Source organism: Talpa europaea (genome assembly GCF_964194135.1).
Source record: "Talpa europaea genome assembly, chromosome: 9".
Lineage (NCBI taxonomy): Eukaryota > Metazoa > Chordata > Mammalia > Eulipotyphla > Talpidae > Talpa > Talpa europaea.
Window position 1 is genome coordinate 74,503,083 of NC_140076.1, and position 14,945 is coordinate 74,518,027.

Sequence of the window (14,945 nt, forward strand, 5' to 3'; positions counted from 1 at the left end):
TCCAGGGCATCAGACTAACCTTGGCTTCCTGGCACCACCACCCTTGTCTTCTACCTCTCCATCATCTGCCCCAAAGATGTTCTTTCCACTGTGCCAGAGAGTGAGAGGTGAGAAATGAAGGAAGCAGAATAATGACATTAAAGTTAAGTGACAAATGGACAGAAGAATGAGTTTATATGTAACACTGTACAAATCTTGTCTCTCATATTTGAATCCCAGCTAATTTAGTTAATGAAATGTAACAGATACCAAGAAGTAAAACACATCATGGTATTTGCTAAAGTGGATCCAAAATGAGCAAGTGGACTCATTAACTTCAAGAAATCTAGAATCCATGGAAGTGGAAGAATTGAGCTTTCCTGCAAGTGCAGAGAGGACACAGTGCAGAGGGGAGGACCCCAAATGTCCTGCCATCCCCTGAGATAGAGCCTACTGAAAGACCAGCTCTTCCAATGGTAAAGACTTACAGGAATTTCCTCAGAATGGTCTTGGTGCCCTCAGCAACTACTTCAAGGAACTGTCTGTGTATCACCTCTCTGAGGTAGTGGACAAGACGGCCACCTAAAAGTGGGATGTAGCTATGACTTGTACTTGAGTAAAAGTCTGCATTACAGTTCCTTCAGGGAGCACCCAGTCCCTAGTGAGGGACTCTGCCATGACCCTGTCCTCCTTCACTGGTGACCCTGTGGCCTGGGCCCCTGCTGGAGAAGTTTAGGTTAATACAGATGAGGGGCCTTCAAAGCCCTAAGCAAGCATAACTGACTTAAATCTCCACACAAAAGAGCAAGTGGTAGGGCTTCAGATACTCCTCCAAATCCTGCATCTTGGATTGAAGAGTGTCCTGGAAATACTGTAAAGCTATTCTCCCCTGAAGAGAGTTAACTTTTTGATTAATGATTTTCTCACAAGTATGGGACAAGTTATTCAGGGAACCCCAGCACCTGATGTCAGAGAGGTCCCTGTGCAACTTTCCCTTATGATCAGGGAAATCATATAATAGAGGATTGGAGCTGCACACTAGGAATATGAGGGGCTCTGAGATTTCCCCAGATATCCTTTTGGGTATTCTACAGTAGGCTTCCTTTTGAGAGGACATTTGTGCTGAGGTTCCTGTCTAGTTTGGTCCATGTGACATAGAATCTCTTTCCAATGTTTTGGCAAGCCTCCCATTATTCATGCTGAACTGTTTGGATGCAGTAATTATGAAGAGGTCAAACTGGTTGAACTGCAGTTCCTCCAGAGAATTCTCCAGGCTTTGGGTGACAGCCCCTGTGCCAGGCAGATCCCATAGCATCACATTGTGAAAGTGGTTGAAAGAATTGCAGCCATGAATCCTGGTGGTTCTCACAACCCAGTGGGAGCTACGGCTTCCTCCTCAGGCCTGGTGCCCTGCAGTGCCATTACTGGGGCCCCCATCACAGTGATGCTCACTGGGGCTGGGGGGCTATGTCCAGGACTCTCTGACCACAGAAACCACCTCCAGCAACTTCCCTTCTTCTAGGACTTTCTCAATCTTTGGATAAGGCACTGTAGCACATGGGGCTGGCACAGCAGAGCTGAAAGTTTTGGAAAACAGAGCGTGAGGGAACATATGAGCTGACAGTGGAGTAATCTGCACCAATAGGAAGAACAGGGTAGGTAGCGGGGCTGGGAGCCACATGGATCGCCAGGCTGAACATAGCAAACCCAGACTGTCAGATCCACACCGAACCTACAAAAAAGACATTTAGATTTGAAAAAATAAGACTTAGGAACACAGTTTGCTAGTTTCTCAAAAAATTAAATAGAGTTACTATATGTTCTAGCAATTCCTTTGCTCAGTATATACCAAAGAGCAATAAGAACATACAACTACTAAAATTTGTGCACAAACATTTGTAGCAACATTGTTCATAATAGCCTTTAGGTATAAACAACTCAATTGTCCATCAGCTGATGGATGGACACACAATGTGGCCTATCATTACGATGGAAGAGCATTCGGCAGGAAGGAAGACTGAAGGAAGGACACAAGCACCGTGTGGATAAACCCCCAAATCATTTTGCTCAGTGAAAGTAACCAGCTTAAAAGACCATGCCTGTATAATGCCATTTATTTATTTATTTATTTATTAAAAAAAATTTTTTTTAAGATTTATTTATTTATGCATACTAGAACTGGGGGACAGGCCAGAGGTGCGGGGGGTGAGGGGATTCACCAGAGACAGAGTGGGGAACAGAACAGCCAGACTGAACAAAATACACTGCTGAGGGGAGCAGCGGGCGAGGCAGGAGAGGTCTGCAGTGCCATGTGGGTAGCTCCCTGGCTGGCTGGGATCCAACTCATGCTGCAGAGGTTTTGGATAGCTTCATAGTGCTGTGCTTAACCCCTTCGTCACCAGGGAGGCCCTGTATGATCCCATTTATATGAAACATCCACAAAGTTAATCCACAGAAACAGAAAAAATCTTAGATATTTCCTAGAACTGAGGGGCAAATGGAATGGGGAAAAGAGAGGTACAATCAAGGGGTACAGGATTTCTTCTGGGATAGTAGAAATATTCTGATTGTTTATGGTGACAGCCATACATCTTTGTGAGTTGTGCACATTAGAAGGGTGAATGGTAAGGATGCGTGAAATTTCCTGGAAAAAAGTAGCAGAGGTGCTCATTCAGGAGAGATGCATGCTCTTGGGTGGTCTGAGGAGACACTTGAGGAAATCTCTGCCGTTTTCACACCAGAGCATCCCCAGGGCAGGACTGTGGATGCCAGGGAAGCTGAGCCACAGCAAGTCAGAGGGACCTCAGGCTGGGGACGGTCTCACTTCCACCCTGACTGTGTGAGCAGAATGGCCCACTAAGATGCCCACCAGGCAGTGGTCACCTCAAGTCAGTGCTCCGTGGTGTCCATCCCCGAGACCTACACATCTTCACTGTCTTTGTCTTGTGGGTCGAGATTAATATAATGATTTTTGAGAGTAGTGAAAAGTGCATTTTCTTTGCTCTCAAGACAGTATCTTTCACTACTAACCTCATACCTAAGGGAGGCCTGTCTTCATTAACTTCAGCATCTCATTCACACCAAGCATTTCAATAATCTTACATGATTTCTGTCAGCAGCTGTATTTGTGCATGATTGTTTATCTTTGTTGCTGTTGTTACTTTTGATGTTAGTATTTAAGCTCTTTCATGAAGGCGAGTTTCTCATGCTGGGTGGATGTTGCAGAGAGATTGGGAGCATCACCTTGGGCAGAATTGGAAGAGGATTGTGTGGGGGCACCAGGAAGACTCTCCTGCGGGCTCTAACCCATACTGCTCCTTCTTGGGGGACTTTGCCTCATAAGTTATGAGTGCTTGGTGTTGTCTTTTCCCCTTAGGCGTCTACCCTCCTCTAGCAATATGAATGTAATTAAAAACATTCAAATTCAAAACCTCTTTGACTGGGGAGTTACCCCAGGAGGCCACTCTGTTCTGTGAGGGACACAGGTTACCTAGGGAAAGTTATCTTACATATTAAAAAGTTGGAACTCAGGTGTTCCTCATGTCTTGTTATCTAGGAATTAAGAGATTTCAATTTCCCCCGTGGTGTTGTCTTTTCCTACCGATCCCAAAGCTAGTGTTGTCCTACTTTTACAGGTGATATGACCATTACAGGCATTGAGGCAGGTGAGATGAGGACAACCCTTCCTTGCAACCACTTCTGTGATCTCATCTCACACATAGGGACTCATCCAGAAGACTCAGACAGGTAACCGTATCTTAGCTTCATTAACAGTGAGTGCTCAAGATGCTCTTGGGAATTTGGATGAGGCAAAATTTACATAGTGAACTGTTAGAATTATTGCCTCATAATTTCAGCCTTACATCATTTTGGATTTTAACTAACATCAGTTGATGTATATAGATTGAAGCTAATTTTCATTATAAATATACTTATAGAGTTGTAAAAAATGTATTAGTTTCTGTGATGTTCTATTTGAATTTGTAAATATTTGACTTTTTCTCATTTTAATAAATTACCTTAATTATACTTTATGGTGTAAGATTTTATATTATATTTTATTTTTTAATTATTATTTTATTTTATATATATTTTCCATCATTTTTCATTTTTGTACAATATATGCATTTTCATCTCCGTTATAGCCCCCGTGAAATTCCCACCACCCATTCACCTGTGAACTATCACCATGGTCCCTTGTGCTCGTCCCATCCCTGTTTTGATTCTACTCCCTTCTCCCCCCCTGCAGAATGTCTCTGGTTTATAGCTGCCTGTTGATTTTGATTTTTACTTTATTATAATTACTTTTTCTTTCCTGATCCCTTATTTGGATCTTCTACATTCCTGTTATAAGTGAGACCTGAGATTTTATATTTTAAAACATAATCTATCTGAACTAATTCAGAGTGATTTAGTTATAATTTTTTTATTTTAGACTTGGAGATTTTTTTATATTTCTACTGTTTAAATTAGAATACCATAATGTGCTTAACATTTTCAAATAATGAGATTTTAGTAGATAAAAAAAGAGCATTTTATTGTATTCAGTTATAGTAGTTGCTATTTTTATATCACTAAAAGCTACGTAGGAAAATACCATTCTATTTATTAATCTCTGTAGAATTTATGACAACCTAACTTGAATGGGATTAGTTAATGTTCAACATGATTTGAAATGTTTTCTTAAACTGAGTTTTAGTGCGTTATATTTTCTAAGTAGACTGAAACTTTACTTTTAATTATTTTACCTTCAGAATCTTCTTCTGTTCATATGATATAGTGAATTGCAAAGTGTTGAACACATTCCTTCAAAGAAAGTAGCTCTGAGCTACATATATAGCTAGCATTTTATGCAATTCTGATAAACTGAAACTTGACAAATTCAGTGTATGTTTGTTTGGATGAGGTCATTTTGTGATAAGATAATAATAAATTGAAAAATTTGAGGACATAGTATTCTCTTGGTATAAAGCAAATTTACTAAATTTTGTATCCTGCTTTTTCCTCTTCAGTTGCAAATTATATCTTGTTCAAAAAACACATTGAACAAAAACTGACAAGTAAATTTAATTGCTGAAATTCACAAATTACTCATTCAGCAGGAATGGGATCTTCTAGTGTCTATGTTTGTTTTAGAGGAAGACAGAAAACATGACTCAGAATAGGTAGTTAACAAAGGGGAAAAAATTGGTAATGACAGATACCCATTTGTGTCCCATTAAGGCACCAACAACTCAAGAAACTTGATCAGTAGAGAATAACTATGCATCTGAATATTAGAGGATTTTGTTTGTATTTGATGCATTTAGGAAGGAGAACATCTCAGATATTGACCTTGATTGTCCTGAGTAGAATCTCTGTTCCCTTCCAGAATCAACTGACACAGTTGGTATGAACCTCTTTATCTTTTTTTTCTCTTGTGAGAGGTTTTCCCACTGTGACACACAGATCACCAGGGTTGTTGAACTGGGCATGTGTCCCCTTCTCTCTTTTACTGCTCTGGGCATGCTGCTTCTTGGTTGCATGACAGACATAAGGGGAGGCAAGGTGCAAGAAGAAACTTCTGGTCTAGTGGATGCCTGATCTTCGGTCAAGGCTGAGGAGGTAGGTGTGTTCCCTGCTAGAATCTTATCACCTTACTGGGCCCAGTTTCCTTACAGGGAGATTAAACAGATGCTCTTTGACTGATTTAGCTACATCTTGATTAACAGTCCAGGACTAGATGGCAGAGGCAACCCAGGTGTAGGTTGTATCTGGATGGAGTAAACTAAGAGGAACGCCTTGTGCAGACCAGGGCAAACTCATTACCGGACCAGAGTAACTGAGGGAATTAGAGTGCAACCTGGCTACTCTTTCTAGACATGGCATGAGTTTGTCTCTTCTCATTACTGTGTTGCACAGTAACCAATTGTAATCTGTGGACTTTGAGATAGGGGAATTATGTTGGACTACCAGGATGAACACAGTGCAATCACAAGGGTCATTAAATGTAGAAAAAGACAAAAATAAGAGAAATTGTCATAGTATGTGATAGACATTATTTTTTTTCTGTGTATTTATTTTTGGGAAATCTTTTCTGTTAGCATAAATTTTGCTTTACTTCAACTATACCAATACTGATGAGTCACTTGTATGGCCATCACTCAATGATGAATATTAGATGGGGATGCAGAACACTGAAGCACAACACTTTCTTTTTTTTTTCAATTTATTTTCAGTTTTTTTTTATATTCCCCATACAATTGCAACCCCCTTATTTTGACCCCAATCTCCCATTTCCCCACTCCCCATAGTGTGACTCTGGTTCATAGTTGTTTGTTGATTTTGATTTTTTCTTTCTTATAGCTATTCTTTTTCCTGGTCCCTTATTTAGGTTTTATAGATTACTGCTATGAGTGAGACCATCCAGTATTTTTCTTTTTCTTTCTGGCTTATTTTGCTGGGCATGATCCCTTCCAGCTCCATCCATGTTGCTGCAAATTGCATGTGTTTATCTTTTTTGATTGCTGAGTAATATTCCATTGTGTACATGTACCACATCTTCTTGATCCAGTCATTTATTTTTGGGCATTTGGATTGTTTCCATAGCTTAGCTATTGTAAATAGTGCTGCTATAAACATAGGGATGCAGGTGCCCTTTGGAATTAATGTTTCTGTGTCCTTTGGGTAAATACCTAGGAGTGGAATTGCTGGATCATATGGAAGCTCTATCTTTAGTAGGTTGAGGAATCTCCACACAGCTTTCCATAGTGGTTGGACCAGTTTGCACTCCCACCAACAGTGCAGGAGAGTTCCTTTTTCTCCACATCCTCGCCAACATTTGTTGTTGCTAGTTTTTTTAATATGTGCCATTCTCACTGGTGTGAGATAGTATCTCACTGTAGTTTTGATTTGCATTTCCCTGATTGCAAGTGATGTTGAACATTTTTTCATATACCTGTTGGCCGTTTGTATTTCCTCTTTGGAGAAGTTTCTTTTTAGCTCTTCTGCCCATTTTTTGACTGGATTATTTTCTTTGTTTTTGTTGAGTCTCTTCAGCTCTTTGTAGATTTTTGTAATCAGTCCTTTATCATTAGTGTTGTGTGCAAAAATGTTCTCCCAGTTGGTGGGGTTTCTCTTTGTTTTTGTTCTTGTCTCTTGTGGTGCAGAAGCTCTTTAATTTGATGTAGTTCCAGCTGTTTATCTTTGCCTTCACTATCACTGCTTTGGGTGATGTGTCTGTAAAGATGCCTTTTAGGTGCATGCCATGCAGTCTTTAACCTATATTTCCTTCTATATATTTTATGGTTTCAGGTCTTATGTCTAGATCTTTAATCCATTTTGAGTTGGTTTTTGTGCATGGTGTGAGGTAGTAGTCAAGTTTCATTCTTTTGCATGTAGTGACCCAGTTTTCCCAGAATCATTTATTGAACAAACTTTCTTTGATCCAGTGCATATTCTTTGCTTCCTTGTCAAAGATTTCTTGACCATAAATCTGCGGGTTTATTTCTGGGTTTTCTATTGGGTTCCATTGGTCTGTGTGTCTGTTCTTGTTCCAATACCATGCAGTTTTGATGATTATGGCTTTGTAGTATAGTTTTAAATCTGGGAATGTGATGCCTCCATTCCCTTTTTTTTCAGGAGGGTTTTGGCTATTTGGGGTTTTTGGTGCCTCCATATGAATTTCATCAATATTTTTTTCTATTTCTTTGAAGAGTGACATTGAAATTTTAATTGGAATAGCATTGAATCTGTAGATTGCTTTTGGTAGAATGGCCATTTTGATAATGTTAATTCTTCTGATCCATGAGCAGGGGATGTCTTTCCATTTCTTTGTGTCTACTTCTATTTCTTTTAACAGTGTTTTATAGTTTTCTTTGTATAGGTCCTTTACTTCTTTTGTTAGGTTTATTCCCAGGTATTTGATTTCTTTTGTTTCAATAATAAAAGGAATGGTTTTCTTGATTTCTTCTTGTTCAGATTTATTGTTTGTGTATAGGAAGGCTACTGATTTTTGTGCATTGATTTTGTATCCTGCCACTTTACTAAACTGAGTGATTAGTTGAAATTAGTTTTTCTGTGGAGTTTTTGGGTTTCTCTATGTGTATTATCATATTGTCTGCAAATAGTGGTAGTTTGATTTCTTCCTTGCCTATTTGGATTCCTTGTATGTCTTTCTTTTGTCTTATTGCTCGGCTAGGACTTCCAGCATTATGTTGAAAGCAGTGGTGAGAGTGGACATCCTTGTCTTGTTCCAGATCTTAATGGGAATGCTTTCAGCTTTTCACCATTGAGAATGATATTGGCTATGGGCTTGTCATTGATGGCCTTTATGTTGGTGAGGTATGTTCCTTGCATCCCAAGAATTTCAAGGGCCTTTATTGTAAATGGGTGTTGTACTTTGCCAAATGTGAAGCACACTTTCTAAAGAGGAACTCAGCACTCAGAGTATAGATTATGGACTCACAATCCTGGAGTCATTAGTCATTGTTGATATGTTCCTGTTTGTTTTGCTCTCTTTTCTGAAATATATATTTCTCTCCAAACACACGTTCTCTCTCTCTCTCATTCTCTCTCTCTCTCTCTCTCTCTCTCTCTCTCACACACACACACACACACACACACACACACACACACACACACACTGGTGTAGCGGTAATTGTTGAAGCTGTATTTTTTACAACATTCTCATGGTTACTTAATATTTGGGTGAAGTAAAAATGGTGATGTTGGTGATCATTTTGATTGTAGATAAATGACATTGATGATGTGAGGTCTATTTTTTCCAGATATACAAAATGTTTCTTCTTTCCCACTATGATGATCTTTCCATTTATGTTACTATGAAAAAGGGTCAATTTTTCCAAGTTGGCTTTGGACTCTTAGCCAACACCTTCCTCCTTGTCTTCCACATCTCCACACTCCTGGATCAAAGGCCTAGGCCCACTGACCTGACCCTCTGTCACTTGGTCCTTGTCCACATAATGAAGCTCCTCAGTGCATTGTTTTTGTCATCTCCAAAACTGTTTGAATCACTGAACTTCCAGGATAATTTCAGATGTAAGGCTTTATTCTACATGGGCAGAGTGATGAGGGGCCTCTTCATCTGTACCACCAGCCTCTTGAACGTGCTCCAGGCCATCACCATTAGCCCCTGCACAGCCTGGCTTATGCATTTTAAACTAAATCCATGAGTTTCACCTTCCAATCTCTCATCTTCTTGTAGCTTATCAATTTGTCCTTCAACAGTAACCTTATCACCTATAATGTGGCCTCTTCCAGTGTGACTCTGACCAACCTACTGAATGTTGATAAGTACTGTTCAATATCCCCCATGAAACCCATCATCTGGAATCTGGTTTTCATTTTGACATTATCCAGGGATGTTTTCTTTGTAGGAATCATCCTGTTCACAAGTGTGTACATGGTGATTTTGTTGTCTAGGCATCAGAGGAGCACTTTCACAGCACCAGATTCTCCCCAAGGTTCTCCCCAGAGAAGAAGGCCACCCAGACTATGCTGCTACTGGTGAGTTTCTTTGTGATTCTGTCTTGGGTGCATTTCATCATCTCATCTACCTTAATTTTGTTATGGGTAAATGACCCAATCTCCCTGGGTATCCAGAGTATTATGATCAATTTCTATGCCACTACCAGTCCTTTGGTGCTAATTAGTTCTGATAAAAGGATCATAAATATGTTACACACAAGTGGCAAAAATGCTACCAGTTTTTAACAACTTATTTATGAAAGTAATTATTTGAAAAAATTATTGTGTTCAAGTGATAGGATTTGTTTATATAAATTATTACTATGTATGAAATTATGCTTAAATTTATCTAAATAACTGTTGGAATGTATCATGCCAAGGACTCTGGTTTCTTTAGGTCAGTATTCACTGGATATGGTAGTATCCTGTGTTACAAGCTTCTTTATCTTTCATTTTATTCTCAAACTTCTGCAGGAAAAATGTCTTCCTACTCAGAAGTAAACTCTTCAGTAGTCCTTACTGGTAATAAAAGCAGGGTATTTCTTTTGAAAAAAATCTGTATTTATTTATTTAAGGTATTTTAGTCATGTATCCAATGTTTGCTTGAATAGTGATTTCTTTCAACGTTCCGCATTAATGTCTCCATATTCTGGCTTCCATTCAGATTAGAGAGATTTTCCTCTCAACTTTCTAAATTCTCTTTCTTTTATCTCTCACTGCCTGTAAGTTATTCCTCTTTTTCTCACTGTTTTACATTTTTTCCTTTGTATAATACAGTTCGATTATTATTTCTGGTGGTAGTTTTTTTATTTATTTTTGTCATATTAGATTTGTGAATTCTAGCATCCACATCTAGTTTTGATTTCAGAGATTTATTAATGATTATTTCCTTGAATTTGTTTCATTACTTTTGAAACAACACTCTAGTGAAGTGATTTGGTTCCTTCTCATCCTAACCTTCATATATCTCTGTTTTATATAACTTTGTCCCTGTGCAGCATACTTGACTACAATAATTCTGCTCAATCTTCCACTTTATCAATCTTATAATCAGTTCAATCTAATTTAATATCTAGTCGAATTATTTTTCAAAGGTTTAGTTATGTCAGGTTAGTTCTAATTATGTTAATTATGTTAGGTTTATTTTCAAATACTCAACAAATTTATACTTTCTTGCTCCTTCCATATTATTTTGATATTCTATTTTGCTATTGTCTTCCTTAAATATCTTAAACATATTATTGATAACTGTCTTATGTGACATGAAATATTTTCTGCATTTTTGTTTTAATAATTTCTTTTCTTATGTATTTCATCCATTGTTATTTGATTCTCACATTGAGAAATATCACATTTAGTCTATTTCTGGTCAGTTTCTTACCAGCTTTCTTGTATATTTTAAGGATTCCTACACCTTATTTTTAACTTGTAGTCAGATTTATTCTTTTTTTAATTTTTAAAAATTTTATATATATTTTTTACATTATTTTTCATTTTTGTACAATGTATGCATTTTCATCTTGGTTACAGTCCCTGTAAAATTCCTATAACTTTTGAGTATTTTTAGTTATCTGCATTAAAGAAATTTTGGGAATACTTTTTTTAATAAAAGCACATATATGCACTGATATATGTATATATGAGTAAAATATTCACATAGCTATTTTGTGTCAGGTAAGAGAATCTCATGAGAAATTTCTATTTTTTAAAAAATTTTGACAATCACATGTATACCCTAAGTTATATAACATTATTTGTAGAATGTGTTTATTTTCTTTATACTTCAAAGTATTTTTACAAATTTCTGTGAGATAATCCTCCGCTTCAATAGCTAGTGTCTGCATGTGGCAAAGGAATACTTTTGTGTGTGCGTGCTATTAAGGTAGAACTAGACTGATTTGTGAATTCAGGTCTTTTAGTTCTACTCATCATGCTTTCTTCTTAGTAAATCCACGATTGCAGAAGTAATCTCACTTTGGGTTTTCTATTTAATGCAGAAGATCTAAAATGAAATATGCTTTTAGCTAGATATTACCTATTGGTTACATTTAAATTGAGTTTCTATTCATTTCATAGTGCCTGGAAATTATGACCTGTGGAGCTCTGCTTTCATAAAGTTTCTGATGCTTTTAGGCCTAAAATCTTGTCATTTAAAATAATTTTCTCTGACATTTGAAAATAATGTGCATCCTCACTGTCCTAGTCAAAAAAGCTTTTAATCACATTAACTGCTTAGGTTTTCTAATAAAGTTTTTAAGCATTCTTTGTTACATATACAAAATACTTCATTACTATGATGTTTTTAATGTTACCTTATATAATTATAAATATTTTAGTGTTTTACTTACATAAATCTTTGCATTTTACACTAAACTCTTAGATATTAAATCTATATATGTAACTGACTTGACTATTACCTAATAAATTGTATAATGTATGTAATTATTAACCATTCTGATTAAATTTTCATATTTCCTTACCACTATTTATTATGATACTCTTGTTTTCAATCTAATTTTTTTTGATGCTCTATTGATGTAAAAGGGGAGGAGGCTTAATCTGCATAATCTGCTTAATCTGATAAGATCCAAACTCAAGTGGCACATGTTCTACTTTAATTAGATTATGCACCTTATTTGTCCCACACAACAAATAGAAACATTATCTGTAGTGGTGATAGTCATGTTTTCCTTTCTATAACAGGGAGACCTGAGATTTAGTGATACACAGAGATTGTACCAGAGCCTTATTATTCTACATTATTCTTCCATATTCTTCTGCCCCAACAACCATGTAAATCTAGAAACATGGAATATAGCAAAGAAGAATTAAATTTGTACACAGGTACAGATTATCTAAGTAAACTCAGAATAAACAAATAGGTCTATGACAAGTAAAGAGATGAAATTTCTCATAAAAAGCCCAGAACTGTATGACTTCACTGGTGAATTCTACCAACATTTCATGAAAAATTAATAGTAATCCTTCAAAAACACTTCCAAACCCATAGAAGAGCAAGAAAATTTTTTAATTCATTCTATGAGGTCTATATTTTCAAGATAACAAATCCAGGTAAAACTTCACATAAAAAACTACAGATCATTATTTCTTATGCATAGACAAAGAAATTCCCCCAAAAAAGTATATGCAAACTGAATCCAGCAGCATATAAAAGGAATACATACCATAAACAAGTGGGATTATTTTCAAATGCAAATTTGGTTAACATCCAAATATCAGTCAATGTAATCTACTGTATTGGTGGATTATGGAACAAAATGATCATTTCAAAAATAAAGGAAAGCATTTGAGAAAATGTCCTTCACAGTAAAGCCCTCAGCAACCTAGGAATAGAAGGAAATTCCTAGACCTGCCAAAGGACATCTATGAAAAATCTACAGCTAATGTTATACTTAATGGTAAATAGATTATCTTATACCTTAGTTTGGAAATGAGACAATCTTTCCCAATTTTAGGACTTCTTTTTAAAAAAATATTATATATATTTACATAATTTTTCATTGTTGTACAGTGTATGTATTTAACCAAGTTGAAAATTTTAGCACTTCTATTGACTGTCATACTGAATAGAATATCATGTTGCAGGAGGAAACACATGAACTTCAGATTGGAGGTCTATGCATATAGCATTATCCTTCTATAAATAAAAATTTGTAAGGCAATGAATAAAAAATCACTAGAACTAATTAGTTCCACAATGTGGCAAACAACAATATATATATATAAAAACGAGTAGAGTGATTATATACTAACAATGAACAATTTCAAAATGCTATTAAGAAACAATTTTATTCTTAATAACATCAAAATATATTATAAATAAATTAAATAATAGATGTTTGAAATTTTTCCACTGGAATATTAAACACTTGTTGAAGGATACAAAAACTTAATAAATAGAAACACATGTGATATTCAGGGCCAACAGTAATTAATTTAAAACCTTTTTCTTCTGGTATATATAAATAGTTGTTTTAGACCCACAACGTGGTAGAATACAGAGGTTGGGCTCACCCTCTCACTTACAAACAGTGATAAAAATTAGCATTTGCTCATAAGACAATCCTGATGCTCTGTCCTGTCTATGGAATTTCAGGGCTTTCCACTGAGACTCCAGGTAAAGTTAGTGGCCACTGAGGAGAAGGATCAGGAAGAAGCAAAGGGGAGCATGACTTAGCTGGGGGTTGACCACCCAAGCGACAATGGGGGCAGCCCAGGACATTGTGAAATTCCTGGGCTGAAATCTACTGACATGTGAGTGGGCACAGACCCAACCCAGGACAGGGGAAACTGCAGGCAGATATCAAAGAGAGGCCAGGCTGAACTAGGCCAAAGTCCATAAAAAGTCCAATAGCAGACAGAAAAAACTTGTGATATAACTCATGAATTCATTAGGAAAACAAAGAAATAGCACTCAGATATTGTGGCCCCTTAGAGCAGCAGAAGAGGAAGGAACAGGGCAGTGACAGCCATTGTTGGTGGCTGCAGTGAGAAGTCAGCACATACACATTTGCCACAGTAGCGCCCTGCCAGCCCCATGCAAATTAGTCTCAGAGCAAGAGCCTGGTGGTCCAGGGGCCTCCCTGGTGGCACAGGGTTTAAAGTCTCAGCCCTATCAAGCTCTCACCAGCCACTGTGGCATGAGTTCGATCCCTGGGCAGGGAACTAACCCACATGGCAAGGTAGACCTCTCCTGTCTCGCCCACTGCTTCCCTCAGCAGTGTATTTTGGTAGATTCTCCTGTTCTGCTCCCCACTCTGTCACTGATGAATCCTCTCACCTCCCTACACCTCTGGCCTACACCCCCACTTCTTGTATGCATGATAAATAAAATAAATCTTTTAAAAAAGGAGCTACATGGTCTAGACTTAGCTCCTCCAATTGGGACACTCAAGCTTCATAGATCATCGGTCCCAGAACAGAAAGGAGAAACTGGGAGGTTGGGTGGGAAGCTAAGATAATCTAAGTACAGAATACAGTTTGCTGTGGAATGAAAAAAGGGAGGTTGACAAAAGCAATTTACAGATTAAATGCTATTCCAATAAAAATTTCAATGAAATTCTTCAAAGAAATAGAACAATTATTGATGAAATTCATATGGAAGCACCAAAAACTCTGAATAGTCAAAGCTCTCCTGAAAAAAAAAGAAGGGAATGGAGGCATCACACTCCCAGACTTCAAACTGTACTACAAAGCCATAATCATCAAAACTGCATGGTATTGGAACAAGAACAGACACACAGACCAATGGAACCCAATAGAAAACCCAGAAATAAACCCGCAGATTTATGGTCACCTAATCTTTGACAAAGGAGCAAGGAATATGCACTGGATCAAAGAAAGTTTGTTCAATAAATGGTGCTGGGAAAACTGGATCGCTACATGCAAAAAAAATGAAGCTTGACTACTACCTCACACCATGCACAAAAACCAACTCAAAATGGATTGAAGAACTAGACATAAGACCTGAAACCATA

At 37.3% G+C, this 14,945-nt stretch overlaps 2 protein-coding genes across 2 annotated transcripts; one reads left to right on the forward strand and one right to left on the reverse strand.

The window, feature by feature from the left end:
* Positions 1–763: 763 nt before the first annotated feature.
* On the reverse strand, positions 764–1,401 carry IRGM (immunity related GTPase M; the record flags this gene model as incomplete). Its single annotated transcript, XM_084242391.1, is given in 4 exon segments — positions 764–1,070; positions 1,072–1,153; positions 1,156–1,350; positions 1,353–1,401. Coding segments are annotated over 4 exon segments (633 nt in total).
* A 6,865-nt stretch (positions 1,402–8,266) lies between these two features.
* Positions 8,267–11,586, forward strand: LOC311176747 (uncharacterized protein; the record flags this gene model as incomplete). Its single annotated transcript, XM_084242392.1, has 4 exons — positions 8,267–8,301; positions 9,017–9,119; positions 9,403–9,552; positions 11,581–11,586. The coding sequence occupies 4 exons, from the start codon at positions 8,267–8,269 to the stop codon at positions 11,584–11,586; spliced, it is 294 nt and encodes a 97-aa protein (XP_084098518.1).
* Between the last annotated feature and the right edge of the window lie 3,359 nt (positions 11,587–14,945).